The sequence below is a fragment of the Balaenoptera acutorostrata genome, chromosome 3, assembly GCF_949987535.1.
Source record: "Balaenoptera acutorostrata chromosome 3, mBalAcu1.1, whole genome shotgun sequence".
Classification (NCBI taxonomy): domain Eukaryota; kingdom Metazoa; phylum Chordata; class Mammalia; order Artiodactyla; family Balaenopteridae; genus Balaenoptera; species Balaenoptera acutorostrata.
In genome coordinates this window covers 178230482-178256966 of record NC_080066.1, presented here as the reverse complement: position 1 = coordinate 178256966, position 26485 = coordinate 178230482, and the positions used below count along the sequence as shown (strand labels likewise).

General features: G+C 55.3%; 1 protein-coding gene and 1 long non-coding RNA gene across 5 annotated transcripts in view; one reads left to right on the top strand and one right to left on the bottom strand.

The window, feature by feature from the left end:
- Positions 1-1927: 1927 nt before the first annotated feature.
- On the bottom strand, positions 1928-21037 carry LOC130707762 (uncharacterized). Its single transcript, XR_009007787.1, has 3 exons — positions 20941-21037; positions 15462-15574; positions 1928-2253 (listed from the first exon to the last, which is right to left on the bottom strand). It is a non-coding gene; the product is annotated as an uncharacterized LOC130707762 (long non-coding RNA).
- A 259-nt stretch (positions 21038-21296) lies between these two features.
- CCDC85C (coiled-coil domain containing 85C) overlaps positions 21297-26485 on the top strand; it is an 83519-nt gene continuing 78330 nt past the window's right edge. For 2 of the 4 annotated variants that reach the window (XM_057544437.1, XM_057544435.1), the window contains exon 1: positions 21302-22379. In XM_057544437.1, the coding sequence (XP_057400420.1) occupies positions 21560-22379 (820 nt within the window). In that variant the 5' untranslated portion in view covers positions 21302-21559. Of the gene's footprint in view, positions 22380-26485 lie in introns of all 4 variants that reach the window. The other 2 variants (XM_057544438.1, XM_057544436.1) reach the window with 2 other exon arrangements.

Sequence of the window (26485 nt, the reverse complement as noted above, 5' to 3'; positions counted from 1 at the left end):
AGGGGGGGCTACTCTTCGTTGCGGTGCGAGGGCTTCCTATTGTGGTGACTTCTCTTGTTGCGGAGCACGGGCTCCAGGTGCGCAGGCTTCAGTAGTTGCAGCACGCAGGCTTCAGTAGTTGTGGCTCGCGGGCTCTAGAGCGCAGGCTCAGTAGTTGTGGCGCACAGGCTTAGTTGCTCCGTGGCATGTGGGATCTTCCCGGACCAGGGCTCAAACCCATGTCCCCTGCATTGGCAGGCGGATTCTTAACCACTGCGCCACCAGGGAAGCCCCTTTTCATGTACTTTAAGTATAGGCAATATTTCTATAGAGTTCAAAAACCAGAAAGCACAAAACTAAACCGGTGAAAAGGGCTCCTTCCCACCTACGCCCAGGCCTCAGGTCCCCTTCTGGAAGCCATGGGTGATACCAGGTTCTGTGCCATCCTCCGGAGTCTGTGTGCCAGCACACTCGCTCGTAATTTTTCAAATAAATACATATTCATGTTATTTTTACTTGTGTTCTGTCTCTTGCTTGTTTCTCTGACAATGGATTTTTGGCGGCAGCCTGATGATTCAGGACAGTCCCCTCTAGGTGTCCACATGTATAAAGTCGGAGTAACCCCCACCTCATGGGGCTGTTGGGAGATGACCTTTCCCTGGTGACACCCAGCAAAGCACCTGGCATGTGTTCAGCTTCCTGAGAAAGGTCCTATGTCAGGGGTTACCCGGGAGTGAGCCAGCCCTGGCCTGCGTGGCTGCAGGAACTCCTCAGGCCACCAGGGGGCCCCATGGAGCGGCCCGGTCCTGCTGGTGGCCACACCATGTCCCGAGGTGACCAACACAACACCGGAGGCTCCTTGGCAGGAGGGAGGCACCTGGGCTGGGACTCAGCATCTTGAATTTCCAAGAGCACTGCCTCTCCCTCCATCCTGCCACTGTCCTCCTTGTCCAGGAATGCAAGGGCAAGAAGCAGAGGTCACCTGTGACCCCACTTACCTCTCCTGAAAAGAGCAACAGTTTTTAAGCCATCTTTTTGGGTTTTTTCATTCAAAGACAGAGAGGAAGAGGTTGTCCCATGGACAGCCAGAGCCCACCTGCCCCGTCCCGTCCTAACCCCTTAGCACCTGGGCCCTTGGCTTCTCCTGGACGCTGGAACCCCAGCCTGCCTTAGCAACACTCCCTGGGGACCTTGGTCCCTGTGGGAACTCATCACCTTCATGCTGTCCATTTGCTGAAGGAACTTTGCAAATCCACCCTTGCAAATCCACCCTCTCCTCCTCTTTGCTCATGCTGCTGCCTCCCCTCTGGCGCCCCAGGTTTTCTCAACCCTGTGTCTGTGAGCTGGCCTTCTGGGCAGCCTGCAGGCCAGGCACCCGTCCTGCTGGGAGCCTGCAGGCCAGCTCTGGGCTGACACAGGCGCTGGCGCTGGGTTCCCCATTCGGAGGCCGCAGACTTGGTCTCTAAGCCCAGAGCTGGGGCAGCTGGGCGGGCTGTGTCCCAGAGGCTGGAAATGGGTCTTCAGCAGTTTCTACCCCTTTCGCTTGGTCCCAGATGCAGGACAGACCAGAACAAGATGGAACTGGAAATCTGGCTGGAGCTGGGAAGCAGGGAACCTGTTAGGCAGGATCCACCGGGGCCTCTCAGCTCCATGGGAACCAGGGGGCCTGAGGGGCTCAAACACACGGGCCCGGACCCCCAGGGGCAGCAAGCCCTCTGGCTTCACCAGCCCAGAGCCGATTCCCCCTGGGGCCACAGGGCTGTCCCAACCACACATGGAGACCACCACGCCACAGGGTCTATCACCATCAAGTCCCGTCCCGGTGAGCCCACCTCTTCTCCAGCATCAGGGCAGACAGCCCCTTCTTCAGCTGAGCCCACCTGGAGGGATAATGGTGCAAACGTTTATTGGACACCAGCACGGGCCAAGCACACTTCCAGCCCGCGGTCCTCACAGTGACCTTGAGCTTTGCCCTGTTGTACAGATGGGGAAACAGAGCAGCAGCTGAAGTCACTTGTCCAGGGTCACACAGGAAACAAGCAGAAGCGCCAGGATTTGAGCCCAGGGACCATGCGCTTACCCAGCAGGACGCACTGCCTTTTGGAGCAGGGATACTTAGCTTGCCCGGGGGTAGGTCTGGGGGGCTCTGCTTTATCAAAACAGTGAGTGCCTCTGGTTGAATTTTCAGTGTTCTCATCCATGAATCTCTGCTGTATCCATCATCAAATGCTTCCAGGAGCAGATGGGCACTGAGTGGCTGCCTGAGTCCAGGATCTGCCAGAGGGTGAGAGAGACCCCGTTTTGTTGACCCAGCCTGCAGACTCAGGCCGCGTGATGGGGCCTCACATCTTCAGTGTAGTCCTGGGGCCAGATGCGACAGGACTCTGCCGAGCCCTGGACACCAAGCAGGCACCTGGTCCCAATGATGCAGCCACCCAGACCTGCCTGCCGAGGGCACTGCCCTCAATAATAATAATTACAACTATTATGAGTGTCCTATTGTGATGATGGTAATAACCTTGAAAGCAGTTTTGGCGCGGTGGCCAGGAGACCAGACTCTGTGTCAGGCAGACTGGCACACCTTGGCCGCAAGACTTTCTGCCGGTGACGTGACCTCCCTGGCTTCAGTTTCCTCCTCTGCAAAGTGGGATGAGGTTGTGGAGAGGCGTCAGTTCCCACGGGCTGCCCGGGGGTGGGGCTGCCCAGGGCAGAGTCCCGGCCAGCCTGGTGGGGACCGAGTTGCAGCCACAGGAAAGGAGGCCCTGAGATGCTGCCACGTGGTGGAGCCTGAGCCCACCAGCAGCCCAGGGAACCTACAATTCCAAGTTCCGTGGGCTGCAGCACCTGCCTGTCAGCAGATGCCCTCGACTGGTGGCTTCTGCACTTCACCCTCGAGGCAGTTTTCACTAGGTCAGGGACTAGTTTTTTCTCCAGACTCCTCTCTGTTAAGCAGATTTGAAATGGATGGGCTGCCCATTTTATTTATTTATTTTTATTTTTATTTTTTTGGCTGTGCCTCGAGGCGTGCGGGATCTTACTTCCCCGACCAGGCATTGAACCTGTGCCCCCTGCAGTGGAAGCGTGGAGTCTTAACCACTGGACCGCCAGGGAAGTCCCTGGGCTGCCCATTTTAGAGATACGGTTGACTGAGGCACACGGGAGGCCGAGGGCTTGCTCCGTATCTTAGAGAGGCGCCCAAGGCCAGTAGTTCAAGCAGGGATTCCGAATTTGGCCTCCTCTGTGTAGTGAACTAGGCTCCTGGGGGAAAGAAAAAGGGACACAGATCACAGTTGCATGAACACGGGGGCGAGAAGGGAGTCGGGTGGCTTACAGAGGCCACCAGTGTCGTGAAAAAACTCACACTTACAGGCCAGCTGTTCCAGCTGCCACCAGCCTTCTCTCCTCAGATCCCAGGATGGGGACACGGGGGAGGAGAAGCCAGGTCCCACTTCTGCCACTACCAGGGTCAGAGAAGGGGCAGGGTGTCCCCATGTCGGGAGCTGGGGCTATAAATGCCTCATCCTGTGTAAGTTGATAAGGAGACCAGACTTGTCCTTTACTGAGCCCTTTTGCCCAGACACTGTGTCACCGGCTTTGCATGTCTCCGGTCGCCACAGCAGCCCCTCGGGGTAGGCACTGTTGCTACCCTATCCACAGGTGAGGTGAAATCCAAGAGGTGAAGCGACTGTTTAGGCCACACAGCTGGTGGAGGGCAGGGCTGCCCTGGAACCCGGGTCGGGGAGCCCCCAGGACCCTTGCATTGTCTCATCTTACGCTCCAGGGAGCCCCCCTGCCAAGAAGAAAGAGGAACAGCTGGGTGTTGAGAACAGAGGGAGGTGGAGAGTTAGCTCTGGGCTCGAATTCCGGCTCTGCTAAGCCCTTGTCCTTCCGAGATCCCATCCCCTTGCGAGCAGGCAAGGGTAACTCCCCCGCCCCGCCAGGCTGCGTCGTAGACTTGAAGGCAGTGCAGGGGTGCCCAGCTCACGTAGTGGATGCTCGTTAACAGTAAGTTTCCATCTTCCTTTCCCTTGATAATAAAGCACTTAGTAGGTGCTCAATAAAAGTTAGTTTCCAACTTCCTTTCCCTCGGTAACAAAGCAAAGTGTTCCCTCCCCCAGACAAAATATTTACATTTTAGTAGAAGCCCTTGTCTTAAGGAACGTGAGGGATGGTGGAATTCGAGGCAGCGGCATGCTGTGTCAGGCCAGGAGGCGGCTAGGAAAGGCTCTTCGTGAGCGGCCCCAGGGAGGCTGGTGCTGTCAGGGTCCTGCCCTCCTCCCCTGCCAGGCGGGGTTATCATCATCTCAAAAGCACCACTTCTAAAAATCCCCCAAATTCTCCTGAGCTGAGCTCATTTCACAATCTTGAGATAATAGAGAAGGATTTCCCTGGGCTCATACATACCTTTGGGAATCGTGGTTCTCAGAGCCAGCCTCAAAGGGAAACAGGCATTCAAAGAAATACAGAATAAGGCTGCTGCAACACCATTCATCCCTATTAAATCACACACACACACACACACACACACACACACACACACACACACACACACACAGCCTTACATCATTAAAATGACAAAAGCCAGTGCTGGCAGCTCTGTAGGAAACAGCACACCCAGGAAGGCTAGAATGTTCTTCCCCAACTCTGCTGCCTACAGAAATGGGAAGCCTCCTTTCAGGCCCAGCACATGCATCTCCTCTACCATGAAGCCTTCCTAGCTTCTCAGTGGAATCACTGCTCCTCCCGGCAGTTCCCATAGCACATTAGTCTCATTTAAGGCGTGACTCTCTGTCCCCTTCTCTAGCCCCAGCCAGACTGTGAACTTGATGACAGGGACGTGGCACCTGGCTCATTCAGCCGGTGAACACAGAGAGCCCGCCCCACGCTGAGCATTTTGCCCACATGATCTGTGACCCTCACTAACCCTTGACCTGGCGAGCATCCTCCTTGGACAAACGAGGAAACTGAGGCTCAGAGAGGTTCAACCATTTGCCTAAGCCCAGCTGGCCCCGAGCCTGGACTCTTTCAACAGTACAGAGCTTCCTCTTCAGGGGCCGGGTCCTGCCTGGGCTTTGGGAACCCCGGGAACCCCAGGGTTATAAGAGGGGGGCTGGGCAGACAGGGTCAGCACTGTGCATGGGGGCCACGACCAGGGAAGCCAGGGGCCTGTGGGAGCCTGATGGGTTGGGAGGGGGTTGTAGAGACGGACTTTACAAACCTGTGTCCTGGCGTGGGAGTCAGCCAGGTGAGGAAGAGGGACAGGGCATCAAAGGGAACACTGTGGCCCAAGGCATGGAGGTGTGACAGACAAGAGTGTGTCTAGGGGACAAGCTCTTTATGCTGTCCTTTTGGTGGAATGGAAAATGTAGGCTGGAGAGCAGAGCAGTTGGGGGGGAAGTCATAACTCCCTGGACAGAGTGACCCAGGGACAAAGTTCACCTTGTAAATCAGTGCAATCTAAAATAAGAGGGTCTCTAAAGATGGGCCATAGGTCTCTGCCTTCAGCTCTGTTCACTTCCATCCAGCATCTGCATGGAGACTCGCGAGGCTTGCTTATCAGATGTGCAAATGACCACGCCCCATGAGAACACAGCATTTCCAGGAACCTCAGCAGGTGAAACAAGGGGCTGAAACGAACAGAATGGCATTGAACGAGGAGAGCCAGAATCACCTGCCTTGAAGCACAAAAGGTTGAATGCACAGACTGACAAGGTATTGGTGAGGCTTTTTTCCCCCCAAAATTGTCTTTAAAATGGGCATCTCCTGTGGCTGAGATGGGGAGACCTGTTTCCTGGGCCTGCCCACAGAAGGTTCTTTATAAACTTTCTGTGGTCTGTGGGCCCTGGAAGGATGTCCTGTACCATCAGGTGTCCTGGCCCTGGGAGAGTCCTTCAGAGGAGACAGCCAGAGGTCTGGCTCCAGGAAAGGCATCCCCAGCGATACCTGTAAGGCTCCCCTACCCCCTCACAACAGCTGGGGTTGGCCTAACCCACATAAGCCCCCAGTCCCACCCAGGAACAGCCATCCCCGCTGCCCTGAGACCAAAGAGGGCCACGGCCGGGTGAATGGAAGCTCTGGGGCAAGGCGACAGGACTAACTCCCTTCCTGTGGGAGTGGATGGATGATGGCTACCTGTGCCTGTGATGAAATACGGACGATGGCTGGGAAAACCGGTCAAGGGGAGACTCAGGAAGCAAGGCAGCTTGGCGCACAGCAGGTGCTCAGTAAACAGTGATGAGTCGTGAATGAGTCAGCCATCTTCAGATCACCAGGCAAGCCAATTTAGCCCCTGTGCCTCAGTTTGTGCAGCTGTAAAGTGGGTATAACATCCAGAGCAGAGTAAGTATTGGGCAAGCAGTGGCATAGGCTGGGCACTCAGCCCAGGAAGACCCTTCTACCCAGCCAGTACAACCTCTAAGCCTCTGAGAGATGGTCATGCTGCCTTAGCTTGTCCACCTCCAGGGACAGAGAGCTCACTTCCTGGAGTCTGAAACAGAACCAGACACCAGCCTACCTTCAAAGAATTCATAGTGGGGGGGTGGTAGAAGAGAGCACAGTAGTGCCAGGCTCTGTAGGACCATGGTCACTGAGAGGCTGGCCTCATAGGGCCGACTCCCCCTGCTCCTATTAGAGGCGTTCCCAGTAGGGGTGGGCCAGAGTGAACCATAGATGGGCCCTGGAGGCGTGGCCCCCACCTCAGGCAGGTCAGAGGGTCCAGGGGCCAGAAGCCCTTCGTTGTCTGAAAAGACAAGGAATGAGCAGCCCACTGGGTTTCCAGGCCTTCTTTCTGGCCTCTCCCAAAGCTGCTGACAGATCTGCCTCCCCAGGGAGGTGAGGGATGGTTTTCGCGCTTCCTGTGACCTCCACGGAGAAAATCCATCACCTGCTGGCGGAGCGATCCGGGCGGGCCCCAGAAAGATGGCATTGAGTCACCTGGGCCCTCGTTGCTCTGACAGCCGTGAACGCGTCAAGGCGGTAATTAGCTCTTACAGGAAAGGGCCAGATCTGTCATTTTCCTCCGGAAGTGCCAAGGGGGACTTGCTGGCTGCCCCTCCCTGAAGCCAGAGAAAGGCCGGATCCCCATCCCGGCGCTAGACTAGATTAGGGGTGTGGACTAGAGCGGGAAAACGTCCATCCTTCCGCTCAGGAACCCCACTTCTGGGAACTCACCCCAAGGAAACAATCCGACAGGAAAACCAGGCTGTGCACAAACACGCCCCCACGGGAGTTATTTGTAATAGTTCAGCCCCGGAAGTAAACCTCGTGTCCAGCAGTGGGGGAGCAGCTGAGCACCTCTGCTGCTTAAATACCACACCCAACTGTGAAACTGGGTGAATGGGGGGGTGGTGCTTGGAGGTCCTGGATCAGTCACCCTGCGATTCCTGATGGCCCCATCCCCAGCCTGGCCCCATCAAACAGACCAACTCCAGGCTTTACCTGGAGGTGGTGGGTCAGAATCTCCAGGGAAGGGGTCTGGGTGACAAGTGTCCCACGTGATTCTTATCACCAGGCAGGTGTGGGAAACCCTGCTCACAGCTAAAATTGCAACTTCAGCAATGCATTTATTTAAACCTTGCTAAGTCTTAGTTTTTGCATCTGTGAAATGGGCCTAGCACCGGGCCTGCCCGTGGGATGCTGGGAGGGTTAGTGAGATTATGGACACGATGGCCCCATTGGGATATGGGGCTCTGTGAGCTGCTGTCACCACTTATACAGGCTATGTGTCCCTCTTCCTCTCCCCAACCCCGTCCTATCACCATCAGGGGAATTTACAGCTGTGCATTGCACCCAGGCCACACAGGCTGGTTTGAGGAGATCCAGTGCCAAGGGGTGTGGGAAGACTGGTGTGATGTTTCTGCGGGGGTCTTCTCCCTGCTCCCCACTGCCCGGCCGGGCTCAGTTCCAGTCAGCGGAGGGGAGGAGGGAGGCTCTCGTGAGAGCATGGCCAGCCCTGAGCACCAGGGTGTGTCAGGCTCCAGAAGGCGGAATGCCGCCACCTTTCCCGTTCCTTTCCTACCTGGGTCCCCAAGAGCCAGGGGTGTTCCTGGGGGTTTCTGAGCCCCTGCTCTGTACCCACGCTGGTCCAAGCATTGGGAGGGTCCCCGTGGAGAGGAGGCTCCTGAGGGAAGCAGCTGGGCTGAGTTCCCAAGAATCTTCCAGAGAGAAGGAAAGGCCAGGCAAAGGCCTGGGGCTGTTAGCTTTTCAGCTGAGGGAACAAGGCTAAGGGGACATTAGGGAGGTGGTTGTACATGCAGGTCTGGAGCTTCGGGTCCTAGTAGGTTTATTTTATTTTATTTTTAATTTAAAAAAAATTTTGGCCACACTGTGCAGCATGCAGGATATTAGTTCCCCAACCAGGGATCGAACCAGTGCCCCCTGCATGGAAGATGGAGTCTTAACCACTGGGCCGCCAGGGAAGTCCCCCAAGTGAGTTTAAAAGGCATGAGGCTATAGAAGCAATTATAAAGCCGGGCCGGGTGTGCCTCTCCAGGCAACCAGGAAGATCTAGGTGCAAAGTCCAGGGAGGTTGAGGGTGTCCCACTCCTTGGATGGATGAGTCTCTTTCTTCCGAATAACTCTCGGTATCTCCGTGTGTTCACTGGAGGGACTGGACCAGGTCGGTGGTCCTGAGCCACTGCGTATGCTCAAGGGGCATTTTTGTTTTGTTTTGGTTTTTGGTTTTTCTTTTTGGCCGTGCCACGCGCCATGTGGGATCTTAGTTCCCCGACCAGGGATGGAACCCGTGCCCCCCGCAATGGAAGTGTGGAGTCTTAACCACTGGACCACCGGGGAAGTCCCCCGAGGGGCCTTTTTGAATCTTAAGAGTTTGGGGCTGCAAACCTAGATAGATTGGACGACAGCAAACTCGTCAGCAATAAGCATGACTCGGAGCCCATCTCAGGAGCACGGAGGCCCCTGGAACCACCCCTGCCCCCGTCGGCTGCACCTTCCGCGTGGAGGTGCCTGTCCACTGCCCTGCCCGGCTCTCTCACAGCCCCCAGGATGCCGCATCTAAGTGCAGTCCCAGCTGATGCCAGCCCTTCCTCTTTGGCAGCTGGTGGTACCCCCTCGACAGGACACCCCCCCCACCTGCTGGGCGAACACTGGGGGTGTTCGTGTGTGACTACGTATTAGGGAAGATAAACTGTACAGTCGAGTGAAGGGTTTGCAGTCTCCCTGCTGAGCGCCTCCAGGCCAGGAGGGGTGACTCCGGCCCTGAAATTCCACCGAGGTCGCCTCTCCCTGGCTCTTCAATATGGGTCTTCCGCCGGCCTTTGTAGCAGGTGCACCTGCCATGGCAGGGACCTGTTACGGACCCCCAGATACACACCGAACCTCAGCTTCTGTGGGCACGAGTGGGCGTAATAATTCCTGCTCACCTCGCAGGCTTGCTGGGAGGACGGGAGGAGGAAGCAGCTCAGAGAATGCTTTGTAAACTGGAAATGGCCGTGAAGAATGTTGGGGCGGATTAGGCTGGGCGGGCCGCCAAGGGGCGAGGCTGCAGGGCCTAGGCTGCAGCTGATGAGGGTCAGGTCCGGGGGCTTCTGTCAGGGAGCATCGCTGGTCCTCCTCTCGTTTTTTTCCTTTCTTTAACTTTTCACTTTATACTGGAGTATAGCTGATTAACAATGTTGTGTTAGTTTCAGGTGTACAGCAAAGTGATTCAGTTATACGTATACATGTATCTATTCTTTTTCAAATTCTTTTCCCATTTAGGTTGTTGCATAATATTGAGCAGAGTTCCCTGTGCGCTAGACAGTAGGTCCTTGCTGGTCCTCCTCTCTTGTTTAACACGCCCCGGCCCGGATGTAGGTTTTATTATTATTAGATTAATTATATTTATATTGCAAACAAAATAATGTATGAACTTAGGTTAAAAAAAATCAAATAACATGAAAAGGTTCAGAAGGAAATGAAATATTTCCCTGGCCCTTCCTCCCCTTCCCCACTCCCCAGAACAACCTGTTTCCACATTTAGTTGTTCCTTCACGTTTCTCAGTAAGATGCTCCGGTGGCTATTTCTTGATTTTTCAATTCTAAACTTTTCTAGAATTCATTCCGGTCATGACAGATGAGGCTTCAGCTCCCACTCCCTCAGCATCCCCTCAAAGGCTCTACCCAATTCTTAGTTGACCAGTGGTCCAGGGTTTTATTATTAGTCTGTAAATGTTACCTATGAAAGTACCTAGTAGGGTTTCCCTGGTGGCACAGTGGTTAAGAATCCTCCTGCCAATGCAGGGGACACGGGTTCGAGCCCTGGTCCAGGAAGATCCCACATGCCGCGGAGCAACTAAGCCCGTGAGCCACAACTACTGAGCCTGCGCTCTAGAGCCCACGAGCCACAACTACTGAGCCCGTGAGCCACAACTACTGAAGCCCGTGCACCTAGAGCCCGTGCTCCGCAACAAGAGAAGCCACTGCAACGAGAAGCTCGCGCACTGCAATGAAGAGTAGCCCCCGCTCACCACAACTAGAGAAAGCCCACGCGCAGCAACGAAGACCCAACACAGCCAAAAATAAATAAATTTATTAAAAAAAAAAAAAAAAGAAAGTACCTAGTGGTTCCTTTTATGGTGAAGCTTTGTTTGTTTATGTCCTGGCGTTAATGTACTTTAAAAAAAAAAACAAACTTGGGAATTCCCTGGCAGTCCAGTGTTTAGGACTCCTGGCTTCCACAGCAGTGGGGCAGGGGTTCAATCCCTGGTTGGGGAACTAAGATCCCACAAGCCGTGTGGTGCAGCCAAAACAAACAACAAAAAAACTTGTAAGGTCTTTATGTGTCTCTTCTTACTTTTTCTATCTGCTCCACTCTAACCTAGTGGTAGGATGGTCAAATGCCCAGGCATTTGGTTATCTTATCTAGCCCCTCCGGGCCTGGGCTCTTCCAGGCTGAGCCGTCCCCCGCCCTGCTCTGGGGCCTGGGCCTGCCCCTCCCCCTGCTCCCCCCAGGGAAGGACCTGCCCTCCTGGGGAGCCCTCCTGTGCCCTGGTCTACTCTCAGCATCTAGAGGAGCATGTGCTTCAAAAGCTTCCTGAGAGGTGCACAGCAGTTCATTTTTTTCCTTTTTTTGGCGACCTTGCATTTCTGAAAATGTTTATATTCCAGTCTCATTCTTGGCTGATGCTCTCTGTGGGCATAGAATCCAGGCAGGAAATCCTTTTCCCTCAGACTTTTAAGGCAACTGATTGCTCTGTGATCTTCTAGCTTCCAGGGTTTCTAATGAGAAGTCCAATGCCAAGCTTTTTAAAAATGTATTAATTTTAAAACACGTGCACAGGGGCTTCCCTGGTGGTGCAGTGGTTAAGAATCTGCCTGCCAATGCAGGGGACACGGGTTCAAGCCCTGGTCCGGGAAGATCCCACATGACGTGGAGCAGCTGAGCCCGTGTGCCACAACTACTGAGCCCATGTGCCACAACTACTGAAGCCCGCATGCCTAGAGCCCATGCTCCACAATGAGAGAAGCCACCACAATCAGAAGCTCACGCACCGCAACAAAGAGTAGGCCCCGTTCGCCGCAACTAAAGAAAGCCCACGCGCAGTAACAAAGACCCAACACAGCCAAAAATAAAAACAAAAAAAACAAAACACATGCACAGAGTTTCAAAAATCAAATACAGTTATAAAACTTAAAAGAAAAAAAAACAAAAAACAATCCCTTGCCTCATGGCTCTGCCCCTGATTCCTGCTTCCCAGAAGCAACTACTTTCGATTCTTCTGTGACTTTTCTCCACATTTGAAAACAACACACTTAGACTGCTCTTGACTCTCCACTTTAGGTAGTACCACTGCCTTTCTCTTAGGGACCAGGAAGGTTAGTCTACTCATGCGCCCACACTCACACATGCCACCCCTTCCCCCACCCTCCTAGTACAACTGTATCGCAATTTTTTGGTTAAATCAACGTTGTTTACATATTATACTATTTAAACACTATGGTCAACAGAGCCACGATATGTCCTATGACTGTATTTCCTTCCTTGTAGGACTTCTGGGTTTCCCTGGCGATTATTAGTTGCCTCCTTGTTTTGACTTGCTTGGTTTTCTTTGTGTTTGTCACTAATTCACCACCAGACTCTCTGACAGAGCTCTAATATTCCTCTCAAGACAGCCAAGGCCCCAGCGACTCCATGAGTTATGTTCTCTTTCTTGGCCAGCTCCTCCTGGTGCCCTCCCTCCCTGTTCCAATCTGCACTGACTGCTTCTGGCCCTGAAGCCCTCCCTGTCCCACTTCCCTATACCATCACTTTGGGATTCCCCATTTCCTGAATTTTGGGTCATCTCGTTTCTTTGTTTAATTCCTAAGTTTAGAGAAAGAATGTCTGAGAGATAATTTTTTTTTTTTTTTAATCTGAGCATGTCATACTCTACCCTCATACTTAATTGACCGGATACTGAAATAATTTTCCTTCAGAATCTCAAATGCATTGTTCCATAGTCTTCTAGTTTTTGGAGATACTGTAGAGAATGTCAGTGTTTTTCTGATTCTTGATCCTTTGTATGTGATCTCTCCCTTTCTCTCTGATTCTCTCTCTCCTTCTGGATGCTTTTAGGATCGCCTCAACCCTGGTGTTCTCAAATTTTACAATGATGTGCTCAGTATGATCATTTCTCCACTTCTATGCTGTTCCTTTGTGTCCATCAGCCCCAGATAATTTTTGTATTATATCGCTGATACTTTCCTTCCCTTCATTTTGTCCCATTAGACATGGGGCAAAAAACAGGGGCATTACGTGAACAGTACAGTGAACTCCAGAATCCCTAGCCCCCTTCCTTAACCTAGGCAGCCCATCTGAGGATCATTTGGGGAATTTGGAGAACCTAGAGAAACATCTCTAAATCCAGATACCTGGGGAGAGGTGTGTCCCCCAGAAAAGGGGGTGGCTCCTAGGGCAGCCTGCTGCCAATGAACAAGAGCTTCATCTAACCCAGTGCTTCTCAGCCCTGCCTGATGGACTCCCATCCTCCAGATATTCTGATGGAATGAATCTGGGGTGGGGTCTGAGCGGCTGCATTTTACCAGCTTTTAGGCGATTCTAACCAGTGCCCAGAGCTGAGAACCACTGCGCTGACCCACTGGCCTTGTTCAGAGTCAGCCTGACTAGCTGCCTCCTTGGGACACTGACTTGTCTACGGGGGCTCTGAGCGCTTGGGATGCTAAGATGTGATTCTTCGTTGCAGAGCTGTGTCCTGGTATTGGGTCTTGGGGGTGCTGAGGCTGTTCTGGAAAGAAGGCTCAGCTCTTCTCTGAGGGTCTCAGAGCCTCAGGCTGGGCTCTGGGGCATTCCCAGGCCTTCCCCCAGCAGACCAGCACCCCACCTGCCTCATTGTGTGGCTTGTGGTTCGGGCCTACCTTTTCTTGTGCATTTGAGTATCTTTCTACCCCAGGAGGAGGCTTGGAATGATTCCATTTCCAGGTAAGATCCAGAGGCTCAGAGAGGGGCAGGACTCCCCAGGGCTACCCTGCTGGGAAATACCAAGTCAGAGACACAGATTCTAACTCCAGGGCCTTTCTACTTAACCCAGCTTCCTCCTGTAGCATTCATTTATTCCACAAGCACTCACTGAGTGCCCAGGCTCTCTGCTGGGAGGGCACCGGGGAGCAGCGATGAACAAAACGGTGAACCTGATGGTCCAGTTGTTAAAGTTACTCATGTCACAGCTTCTCTGCCCAGCTGTGGGCTCAACTGGGGGCTGGGGGGACAACTTGACTTCAGCCCAGCCTCGCCCAGAGCAGCTCACATGAGGAATTACTGTTACTGCTGTTGCTGTATCAGACAGGAGGGGCAGACAGAGAGGGCGGGGAAGGCTGGCCCTGCGGTCGGTCGGCAGCAGCCGCATTAACAATTAAGGTCTTCACCGACTTCGCTCCACCATCAGGGCATGAAATATTCAGGCACTGGAGGAGGCTGGTCTCCGGTGTCTGCAGAGGGCAGGGCCGGGAGGGGCAGCGTTGCTGGCTGTAGATACTGGGCCAAGGGCAGCCTCCAAGGCCTGGGGTGCAAGGCATCTGGAGGCTGTAGGGGCCGGATGGACGGACGTGGCCCGGGGGTGTCTCATGCATATGCGCAGCTGCAGACACCCATGGAACACCACGGGGACCAGGCCCCTGAGGGCCCCGGAGAAGAGGGGGCTTTGTCCTCAAGGACAGTGCAGCTGCGGGGAGGCAGATGAAAACCACCCATCACAGGTGGGCCCGCCCGCCTGGGCTTCACGCTTCCCAGCACAGTGATGCCGGCAGTCACAGAGATACACAGCTGGCCTCAAAGACCATGTGTCTGGGGTCTGGAACTTATCACCTGGAGTAAACCCTGCATATCTGACAAGCAGCATAAGTCTTGTAGCGTTGTATTTGTGCATGCGTGAAAGCGTCAATTTGATAAAACACACATTTCAAAGAAGTCATGGTAGGCAAGCCTGCTATACTGTTTCTTCTTCTTTTTCTCCCTTAATATACTGGGTGCCTTGAATATAAAATTTGACCTGGGTTTCTCCTGTGCTCTGAGAGCCATGGGGGTACAGACCCAAGAGGAGCTTGTGCTCGTGAGTATCAGGACCCATGTACAGGGATGTCCATGGCAGCATTGCTGGTTACAGCAAAAAAACTAGAAACAAATGTCCTTCAACAGGAGAAAAGTAAAGGTAATGTATTCATGCAATGGAAATTAGATGGCAGAGTTCTCAGCTGGGGAGATTTTGCCCCCAGGGGCCATTTGGCAAGGTCTGGAGACATTTTTGGTTTTGTTTATTAATTTTTATTTTATATTGGGGTATAGTTGATTTACAATGTTGTGTTAGTTTCAGGTGTACAGCAAAGAGATTCAGTTATACATATACATATATCTATTCTTTTTCAGATTCTTTTCCCATTTAGGTCATTACAGAATATTGAGTATAGTTCCCTGTGCTATATGGTAGGTCCTTGTTGATTATCTATTTTATATATAGCAGTATGTATCTGTTAATCCCAAATTCCTAATTTATCCCTCCCCCTACTCCCACCTTTCCTCTTTGGTAACGGTAAATTTGTTTTCTAAGTCTGTGAGTCTGTTTCTATTTTGTAAATAAGTTCATTTGTATCATTTTTTAAGATTGGAGACATGTTTGGTTTTCACAACAATAGGGGCAGGGGTGCCACTTCCATCTAACTGGTGAAGGCTGGAGATGCTGGTAAACATTCCGCAGTGCTGAGGGACGGCCCCCGTCCGCCCTGACAATAAAGACTTCTCCAGTCCAAATTGTCAACATGCTGAGGCTGAGAAACCTCTTTATACAGCCAGCCACACAAATAAATGAACCACAGTTACATATATCAACGTAATAATACATGACTTAAAAGCTTGTTGCCAAAGAACACATGAAGTATAATACCATTCAAATAAAGTTCAAAAGCATGCAAAATTAAGCAGTATATTAGAAGGGAGAAATACAGTATTGGGAAAGCACAGGAATAAGCAATGCAGCATTCAGAATCGTGCTTACCCTGGGGTCAGGTGGGCTGGCCAGGTGACCAGGAGGGGCTCCAGGGGCCGGCGAAAGTGGTGATTTCTTAAGCCGGGCAGTCGGGTTCCAGGCACCTGCTGCTCTGCAGTTTGCTGTGATAGGAAATCGTTCATAATAAGAACAGTGTTTTTAAGCGCACTGAGGTGGGAGCTGGTCCTGCAAAGAGCTCCCCTGACTCAGTTTCCCCGTGATCGAGCATCCCTCCCTGCCCTGCTCCTCGGGGCAATGGTCTGAGTGGTTGTCAGCTGTTGAAAGGGGAGGAGGGTATTTCAGTGGCTCCAGCTGGGAAAGGAGAGACAGGGAGGAGGGATGCAGATGCTGATACCTGCCCCACACCCCCCCTCCCCATTGGTCCCTAAAGGCGCCTTTCTCCCACCTCTGCCCAGGCCTCTGGCCAGCCTGGCTTTGCAGCCTCCTGCCTGTCTCCCGGCCTCAGTGGATCCTCTCTGATCCATTCTTCCCCTCACACCTCCTGTCACCTGCTATCAAACAAAAGTCTGCCAGTTTTCTCTTTGCTCTATACTCTTCTGTGGTTCCCACTGCCCTCAGGTTAACCTTGAGGCTTTTGCCTGTGACATCAGCGGTTCCAGGCAACCGTCTTGTGCATCACTGACTTCCTGATCCCCAGAACACGGGCTGACCATTGGGTAATGGTGTGAGTGAATGAGCCCACCCTCCCCCCAGACCACCCAGTGCTGCCCTCCAGGGGGTCGACATCCCCGCAAACTTGCCTACTGGTGGGCCCAGCATCAGTGCAGTTTCCCCACCTAAAAATGTGGGAGTTGAGACACTTCATCACTAAACCCCATATTCCATGCTGCGCCCATCCCAAAAGGAAGTTGGTGGCAGCCCAGGGCCATAGCCGGCATCCTTTGTAGCCCCGTTTGCCAGGGGCAAGCACTAGGCTTCCTGGACAGCCCTTGTTTCAATGTACCTCAGGGTTTGCATCTGGAAAATGGGTGCAATTTCAATGTACATTATGGGAAGACTGTCCTGATCCAGAGGGTGGGGAGAACGCACAGGGAAGGGAGGCACGCGCATCTCTCCAGAGCTGGGCAAGAGCCCTGCTAGTTGCTTGACACTGGCCCCTGTGGAGGAAGGCTCGTATGAGAAAACTGTGGCTCAGTGAGGTTAAGGAACTGGCCTAGGGTCACCCAGCAAGTTGGTGAGAGAGGAGCTGTGAGATGGAGCTAACAACATGCAGTGACTGATCTGTCAGCAGGAAGAGCTGGAAGGCTCTTCCCAGTGGTCCATCCAGAGGCTCGGGGAGTCTCTCTGGCTTGGTGACAATGTGGAAGGCTGAAGTAGTTGGAAGCTGGGTGATGGACATGGTCTGGGCACAGTGCAGGCCTCCACATTGTAGAACCAGAGTCACGGTGAAAGGGATGTCACAGAGCAATTGCAGTACAGGAGGCTGTAGTCTATGGGGTAAGGTGCACTCTTGGGCCGAGATGGTCGTGGGTTTGAATCCCAGCTCGTTCACTTGCTTGCTGTGTGACTTTGGACAAGTGACTTAATCTATGAGCCTCAGTTTGCCCCTTTGTAAAATGGGGATAGAGGCTCCTAAGTCACAGGACTGCAGTGAGGGCTCAGTGAGACAATCCCTGTAAAGCCTTAGCACAGTGCTGGGTAGATACATAAAAAGTGCTCAACTGCGAGTTCCCTGGTGGCCTAGTGGTTAGGATTCTGGGCTTTCACTGCTGTGGCCCTGGGGTTCAATCCCTGGTCGGGGAACTGAGATCCCGTAAGTCACGTGGCAAAAAAAAAAAGAAGTGCTCAACCAACACTATCCTTTATTAATAATAATTACAGTTGCTTTTCCATGAGCCCTGATTTTTCATCATAGCCCCTCAGCTGTGACTTCCCCTGTTCAGGATCCTCCCTGAGGTGGGGTGCAGGGAAGAAGCCCCAGAGCCCAGCCCCGGACCTGGTCAGCTGCCACTGCCTTGCTGACCTGCAGAAATATTCAGCCACCACACAAACCTCCACTGGCCACACCGGAGTCCTTGAGCATCCACCAGCCTCTGAACACTGCCCGTAAGTTCACACACAGTGATCTGAGCTTCGTGGAGACAAACAACCTAGCCAACAGGAATCCACGTTAAATCCTGAAGCGCTAAGGACACCATCATTCTGATCATCACGTGAGGGCTGGTTTAGAATCCCTGGCACCCACTGGGTGCTGGGTAAGTGGTAGGAGGTGGTAGTTATTATTTTTGCTGTTGTTGCTGCTGTTAACTATCAGAGCCCCAGGGAGGGGGCCACACATCCCCTGTGACTATTCCCCGCTGTTCTCTGCCTCTCCTGTATGCTTCGGCAATAAGGCATGGCTGTGTCTACACACACCCCTCACCATTGCTCACCTCTAGGCCTTGGCTTTGCTGTTCCCTCCACCTGGATTATCCCAACCCTCACCTTCCCCATCTACAATCTGATAAACTCCTACTCACTCTGCAAGATTCACTGGGGGGTCACCTCCTCCAGGAAGCTGCTCCCAGTGCCTTCGGATGCTCCCACAATGATGTGTTCTGCCCCGCTCTTCTGTGCTACTTACGACAACGCGTGTACAATGCATATGTGATTGCACATATACATACGCATTTATGCATAAATACTTAACCAATTATGTTTGTGTGTTCAGGAAATCAGTGAATGAAAGTGACCTTGGGCAAGTCATTTCCCTTCTGGGGCTCAGTTTCCTCATTTGCAAAATGAGGGGCTCAGACTCAATTGGTCACGTACTGAAGGGTCACACATTCACTCGGCAAACAGCAAATAATGGCTGCTCTGAGGTCTCTGTTCCGGGCCCCAGCCACAGAGGAGATAAGAAAGCCTCTTCCCCTCCCAGTGAGGAGACAGTCTGCTTACCGCCAGTGTGCTCTCACCATTTCCCAGGTTAACAGACACTGCGATTGGGAATTATTTTGTCTACTGTGTATTAGTGTACTGGCTCTCAAAAACATTTGTATGGCTTTAAATGGACACACACAGCCCTGGAGATTCAGAAGAAAAAAAATTGGGGAGCGGTGGTACATCTTTATTTTTTAAAAGACCCACAGCTACTTTTACTGGGCATCTAGAGAATTACTGTATTAGAGATCCATGATTTGGTTTTACTGATTTCATGACAAAGCAGAGCTAAAAAAGCCAAGACACTTGACATTTCAGATCCTGGCTCGGGGTACAGGGTCTGTTGGACGGTGAGTGTTCTAGGGGGCTTGGCACCTCTTGCTGGACCCTTAGGGAGGGGGCTCTGGCTTGGATGGTTCCCCTTGCTTCAGGACCCTTTTTTAGCTCTGGACCCTCTCAGCCTGCTGCCATGTATCCTGCTCTGTCCCAGCCTGTCCAGCCATGGTGCGGAGAGCAAAGACTGTCCCTGGGACCACCCACCCAGTAGCCTCATCTCTAGCACCTTGTCTTTGCTGCACCAGGGGGATGTTAGGGATGCTCTCCTGAGTCTTGGTGAGGGGGACCCATGCCCACAGTCTGTAGATGATGCAAGCAAGCCCCGTCCAGATGGAGGCTTTTTTTTTCTCTTGGAAAGTTCAGCTGAAGCTGCCAGCTCTGCAGGATCAGAGGACAGAGATGCAGGCCATGGGAACCACCTGGGGCCACACACCAAGATGGGGTGGCGGTTCCCACAAGCAGTGTTAACCATCTCAGCAACTTCCCTAGTGAGCCCACGTGTCCTACGCTCACCCCTCACTCTCCCAGCTCAGGCTTTGTTCTGGGGAGAGCCTCCAGTGAGCTATTTAATCTGGTTGGCCTTTTGGGGGTAAGAAAGACCTGTACCCTTCCCAAGCGGGAGCTGGAACCCTTTCCCTCTTCAGACTCAAACTCAGATGCACAGTGGGCTGGGTCCTCGAAGCACAGTGCCCCAGTGGGGAGGGTGACCCCCCGCAGGCTCACCTGCCTGGGGGAACCTCGGCTACCCTGGGGCTTGACCCTCAAAGCTATGCTCTGCCTGGTACATCCTCTCCCTGAACATCTATATGGAGAGAGGGGGAGAAGGGGGGGAATGAGGTCCTGAACCTGGACCTCTCTGCAACCCCCCCACCCCCATCCCTTCTCCACACATGGGCCAGAGTGAGTCTCTTAAAAGGCAAATCAGGTCATATTGCATCCTGCTAGCCCCCCACTGCTTTCCCAGCTGCCTTAGAATCATGGATGATCTGGGCCCTCTGACCTCATCTCTCACTCTTCTTCCCGAGCCCCCTCCCAGCCCCACTGGCCTTCTTTGAATAGGCCACTAACAGGCCAACCCTAGGGCCTCTGCACTAGCTCTTCCCTTCACCTGGAGTGCCCTTCCCCCTTATCTTTGTCCTTCTTGTCACTCAGATATCAGCTTAGCCGCACTTCCTCAGAGGTCCTCCCTGACCACGGGATCTAAAGTAACTGATAATCACTTTCTGTGACAGCAGCTTGTCTTAATCCCCTTCACAGCACTTATTACAGACTCACAGCTATCTAGTTTGTTTATTATCTTCTCTCCCCTCCTCCCCGCAGGGTGCAAAGTCCCCCCAGAGGGCAGTGGCCTCCGCCGTTGTCCCCTACAGAATCCCCCAGTGGTCTAGAACAGGCTTGGCTTACAGTAGGGGCTGTACACAGTTGCCCAATGAATGGTTGAGCAGCTGTAAATGGGGACATCAGCTGCTGCGCGGGCGCGCGCGCCAGGCCGTGGCGCTCACGGTCGAGTGCGCGGATTTTATCTCGTTGCGGGTCCCAGGGGAGGGACGCCCACCTCTGGCCGGCTGGCAGCAGACGCGCAGTAAATGCACTTCAGGGACGCGAGGATAAACGAGACGGACTCACACAGCCAGTGGGAAGACCCGGGTGCCGGGCCAGGCTGCGGTGGGGAAGGCTTTTCGCCACCGACTCGGCGCCCCCAGAGTTAAGACCCCAGTGGGAGACCATCCTCCACCTTCCCCAGTGGTCTCCACGTCGTGAATCACAGATTCTCTCCCGAATTCCGGGACGAGCGGTCGGGTTGGCGGGGGAACGGTGCGTGTCCCCGGCGCCCTCGCCCCCTCCTGGCAAGGAAGAGGGTACGGACCGTGCTCCGGGACGGTTGGCGAGGCCATGGCCTTCCCGGTGCGCAGCCCGGGGCTGGAGTGGAAACGCCGCAACCTCGGCGCGCTCCGGCAGGGGACGGGGGTGGAAATGGGGGCGGAGGAGCCGGCGGCAGGGAAGGGGACAAAGAGCCGCTCTGCCGCCGGGGAGAGCGACCCCCGTGTCAGAGTCCTATTGTCCGTCGTATCTCAGACTAAGCTGGACTCTGGTGCCCCCGGGAGGGAGAAGGGGAGCTGTCCTTCGGATCTTGGGTATTTGTTTATTTGGGGCGGGGGAGGCCGGGCGGGGCACGCGGGCCCAGGAAGGGGCTGGGCGCCCATTTCCGCGCGTCTCCTTTAAAGGAAGGCCTGCCCTACCTTTCCCACCTTCCCCCTCCTCGCAGCCGTACCTGCATTTTAAAAGCGCCCTGTAGCCCTGGGATTGGCCGAGGCCGCGTCCTCCCGGCGCAGAAACTTGAACCGCCGGTGGACTGTACCATCTCCGCGGCGTCCCCCGCTTGCGCCCCGCCCCTCCCGCACACCCCCGGAGAGGCCCAATCGGACGGGAGTGGGGGCGGGACCACGGCTCGAGCGCTCCTGTGGCAGGGCCCCGGGCGGGCGGGCGCACGGCGCGGGGGGACGTGGGGGCCGGCCGTGCCTCGCCCGCTCCCTTCCCCGGAGGCGGGGCAGGGGCGCGGCGCCCCGCCCCTCCCCGCCCGGAGTGGGCGGGGCGGCTGGGGCTCCGGAGCTGGGCCGGGGGCGGGCCTCCGCCTGCTTCGCCTAAGCCCGGAGAGCGCCCGGCACTGCAGCCGCCGACGCAGCAGCGGTCCCAGCTCGCCGAGCCTCGAGACACGCGGGTTCCCGGGCGGCCAGGGAGGGCGCGGCGTGAGGGCGCGCGAGGCGGCGCGGGGCAGGCCTCACGCGCCCCTGGTCGCCCCCCGCCCGCGGGCGGACCGGCCCAGCGCAGCCCCGGCACGGGGAGCGCCGGCCGGGCGAGGGCGCGGGCGATGCCGCGGTGACGGCCCCGCCATGGCGAAGCCCCCGGCGGCAGCGGCGGCGGCGGCGGCGGCGTCGTCGGAGGAGCTGAGCCAGGTGCCGGACGAGGAGCTGCTGCGCTGGAGCAAGGAGGAGCTGGCGCGGCGGCTGCGGCGCGCCGAGGGCGAGAAGGTGGGCCTCATGCTGGAGCACGGCGGCCTGATGCGCGACGTGAATCGGCGGCTGCAGCAGCACCTGCTGGAGATCCGCGGCCTCAAGGACGTGAACCAGCGGCTGCAGGACGACAACCAGGAGCTGCGCGAGCTCTGCTGCTTCCTCGACGACGACCGGCAGAAGGGGCGCAAGCTGGCGCGCGAGTGGCAGCGCTTCGGGCGCCACGCGGCCGGCGCCGTGTGGCACGAGGTGGCCCGCTCGCAGCAGAAGCTGCGCGAGCTCGAGGCGCGCCAGGAGGCCCTGCTGCGTGAGAACCTGGAGCTCAAGGAGCTGGTGCTGCTGCTGGACGAGGAGCGCGCGGCGCTGGCGGGGGGCGCGGGCGGCGGCGGCGGCGGCGGCGGCGGCGGCGGCGGCGGTGGTGGCGGCGCCGGCTCCCGTAGCTCCATCGACAGCCAGGCCAGCCTGAGCGGGCCGCTGACGGGCGGCGCGGCCGGAGCGGGGACCCGCGACGTGGGCGACGGCAGCAGCACGTCGAGCGCCGGCAGCGGCGGCAGCCCCGACCACCACCACCACGTCCCGCCCCCGCTGCTGCCCCCCGGGCCGCACAAGGCTCCGGACAGCAAGGCTGTCGCAACGCGCAGGTCCCTGGACGACCTGTCGGCGCCACCGCACCACCGAAGCATCCCCAACGGCCTGCACGGTAAGGACGGCACCTGCCGGGCGGCGCGGGTCTCGGGCCCAGAGTCCCTTCCCCTGCGGGCAGCCGCCACTCTAGACCCCTCCTCCAGCTGGCATCCAGAGAGATCCCGAGCCCACCCGCAGTGGGGCTTTGGGTGGTGATTTTCTGGTTAAGTGGTGGAGGCGTGTCCCTGCCCCTCTGAATACGCAGCGGGCCGGGGACCGCCAGACCCCGGAAAAGTTTCTCTCCTGCGGAGTTTATCAGTATCAGAGTCTGGCGCTGTAGGGCTGGCTGGAGGCACCGCATCCCTGCCTGGAAACCGTTGTCCGGGCGCGGGAAGTTTTTAATGGAAAAGAAAGAAAGAAAAGCCCTTTGAGGGAAAGTGAAATTCCCTCTCTTATCTGGAGCAACAGGCAGCCCCAAACCTAAGCAGTGTTCACCTGTGTGTTGGGGCTGGAATTCCACCTAACCTTCTCCCTGCTGCCTGCCCGCTGGGAAGGATCAGAGGCAGGTGGGCCAGAGTACCCGGGGCTAAGAGCCTTCCTCGTTTGCTGTTAGTCCTGCCTTTCTCAGGGCTCAGGGAGCTTTCTCAACCGAGGTTCTAAAACTTTCCAGAGGAATACGGGCTTGGAATGAATCCTGGCTTTTTGTCTCTGCAGGCCTCGGTTTCCTTATCTGTAGAATGGAGCCGATAATCCCTACCTCCTGGATTTGAGGTGGAGATAATAGCCTCTGAAGGGATTGTAAACTGTTGGTCGCCTTACAGGAAGTGCCACAGTCGTCTGCGTTGGCCAGGGTGTGGGTGGGAGGACCTTTGGCCTCAGGAAAGCTCAGCTACTGTCGTCTTCCACGCCTGTGTGACTGTTGGGCCCAAGGCAGAGGGCTCTGTAGGAGCGGAGCAGCCGGCCCCCATCCCCAGCCCTCTGATCAGTGGTTCTTCCTGCTGCCTGTCTCCTCTCCCACCTCCCTGTCCTTCCACATTTTTAGTGGCTTGGCTGCTACTTCTGGTGGCAGTTGCTGCTGCCTGAACTATTTGCCTGAAGGTGGAGATTAAACAGCCCTTTCTGGTTCTCTTTAAAGGCTTTCCTAGTTCAGAGAAAGTGTATCTAGGCTTTAAGTGACTGTTTTTCCCCAGAGTGACAGCCTGGGGGTGGGGTGGGGACAGGGCGCTCTCTCTTTCGTTTGGTGGCCAAGTGGCCTCTGCAGGTGCCCGGGGTGGGGGGTGGGGCCTGGGGTGGGAACTGGACCGGGGGAGGTGGGGTGATAGCCCAGCACCGTTTTTCCTTCATTTACCTTCCCAGCCTGTGAGTTCAGGGCAGGACTAGGTTTAGAGGGATATTTTGTTACCGATTAGCAATCTAAGGCTACAACTTGGGTTTCTCTCGGTAACTCTGTATCCACTCCACCTCCCACCAGCAGTCTCCTTAAGGCGAGTGGGAGTAGCTCGGCGTTAGGCGGTTTAATATGTTACGGTTGCACTATCTGGGAAGTGAGGAGTCCCAGGCCCAGCCTCTCCGGCCTTGGCTTCTTGGGGGCCTTGGGAGGGTCAGATTTCTGGGCCTCGGTTTCCCCGAGTGCAGTACGAGGCGGGGGATTGCTGCAGTCCTGTCTGTGCCTAGGAAATGAAATGTTTCTGGTTTTCAGCTGCGTCATCAATGACACTTGGCGAGGGCGATTCTCAGCCGGGCACTGAAGCGCCGGAGTGTCAGAGCATATTTGCTGAGAAGTTCTGTCGTGTTTTGGACGAGGAGACGCGGACCCTGTCTGGCTCAGGGTTTTGCTGCCTCAGTGGACGGAGCAGGAGTGGAGGACGGGACTCTACCTGAGGTTCCCACCCCACTGGGGGAGGGGGGACGGGTGGAGCTGTAGGGTTTCCTGCAGAATCCATGCTCCCACCAGCCCCACGCGCACTCGGAACAGGGCTGCCACAGATTTGTGGTGGCAAAGCTTTGTGTTGGGGTGACATAAACATTCAGCATTATTATCGTGAATTTCAGTTATAGGTGGGATCGCTGTCGTTTAGTTTTGTCTCATAAAGTCACGCGTGGCCTTGAGATGTTCTTCCAACAGTATGAGTAGGATGCCTGGAAACAAGGAAAGGCCCATCTCTTAGAAACCACTTTTCTGTACTTGGACCTGTAGTTTTGAGCGGAGAGCGAGCCAGAGATGAGGCAGGTAACAGGCCTCAGTCTGGGTGATGGCGAAAGGCGTCAGATACCAGGCTTGTGCCTCGGGCCCTTATCCCCATTTTACAGCCAAGCAAGTGGAGGCTCAGAGAGGTTCTGAGCGTTTCCTGGGAAAGCAACTGAGATTCAAATGTCTCAGTCCAAGTTGCCTGGGTGGTGCCCTGGGGGTCCTCTACTGCCCAGGCCGCGGGCTGGCTTGCGTCTCCGGCAGCCCGCTGTCATTGTGGCCGATAATATTCATCAGCAGACACTGCTGACTCCCTATTCTTGGTTCCTGACCCACGTTTGCCCTCCATCTCCTATCCTGGGAAGTGTCACTTCCTTATCGGTGACCACTGAGCAGATGTCTGATAACCCCATTACCCAGAGGGCTCAGACTGTCTCGTGTGCAAATCTCCACTCTTCCCTCTTCTCTTTGGCCACTTACTTAACTGCCCGGAGCCCCTTTCTGCTCTTCTTCTGTAGAGTGGGGCAAAACCCAAAGTGCCCCCTTTAGCCCTACACACAGTGGGCCTCGACAGTTGTCAGAATCCTTGCCGTGCATACTTCTTCCAAGGCTCCTCATGAAAAAGAGGGACCTGTTGGGGGTTTGCCAGATAGACATCGGCGCTCTCTTTGAAACTCTGTTTGCTGTTTAGACAGACAGCTCGCTTGGATGTTTGCGACTGAGCCGGTGTCTGGTGGCACTTGCGGATGTGCTGGGGAGCAGTGGTCCTGTAGTCCTCTCTCGGAAGCTGCAGGGTACCTGCAGCCCTTCCGGATGCCATAAGGGCCCTAAGCAGCTGTGGTGGGTGGTGGCCCATCGGTATTCCAGGCCGTCCCTGGTTGGGGCTGGGCCTGGTGGGCCTGTGAATGGGGATGCAAATAGGCCTTTCTCTTGGTTGTTTTGTTTTGTTTTGTTTTGATAGAGGTCTGGGCTGGGCTGACTGAAGTCTGGACTGGGGCGCTCTTTACTCTAATCCGGTGGGGCAAACTGAGGCAGGCGAACCCCAAACATCAGAAGGTCAGGTTTGCCACTTTGAACTGATGCAATTTTCAAACAAAAGTATTTTCAACAATCCTCCCCTCCCCCTCCCCATACTGGGTGTCCCACCTTCTTTCTCCCTTCCCCCCACGTCCCCATTCACAGCCGTCCCAGTCCCCCCAGCACACCATGGTGTCCACTCCCCTTTAGCTAACCCACAGAACCCGGGGCCTCCAGCAGCCTTGTGTGGGCCCTGTTTACTTTTAAAAGTTTGGATGAAAAATTTGAGCTTCTCAAAATAAGATGGGTTTGTCCTCCTGCTTGTGTTTTTGTTGGTTTAAAGGGAGGATGGAGCAAGGGTGGTCTGGACCTTTAAAAAAAGACAGAGCCTCTGGCCCTGAATAGGTCTTTTATGAGGGGCCTCCCAGCTCAGCAGCTCCTGGGCAGGATGCTAATAAGGCAGCTTTTCCTAAACCCAGCCAGGCCTGGGGGCAAAGGTCAGTGAAGACAATGGGGCAGGTTGAATAAGCTTTTCCCCCTCCCTCCGCATCCTGACCCTGACCATCCATCACTGGCCTTGGGGTGCCGAGCCCCCAGGGCCACATACCAAAGGGGGGCTGGTGGTGAGGAGCTCACTGGCCTGTAACCCAGGGCAGGACCAGGGTGTGCCCAGCACTTCACAGTTTACCACAGAGGGTGTCCCAGTCCCAGCTCCTTTCTGTTCAGAGCCCCCAAATGGTCCCATATCGCAGGTGGGGAAACTGAGGCATGGAGCAGTATGGTGACTTGCTCCCAGTCCCGTGGGCTGGTTGGGGGGCCTGGGATCAGTCTGGAGAATCAGTCTTGGCCTCCGGTGTCAGTCTGGGCCTGCTGCCCTGTGCCTGCTGCCCCTCTGGACCGGGACAGCCTGAGACTCCCATGGGAGACCCCCACCAACAGTGGAAAGCTGCCCGGAGCTTGGTCCTGGGCTGGGCCCC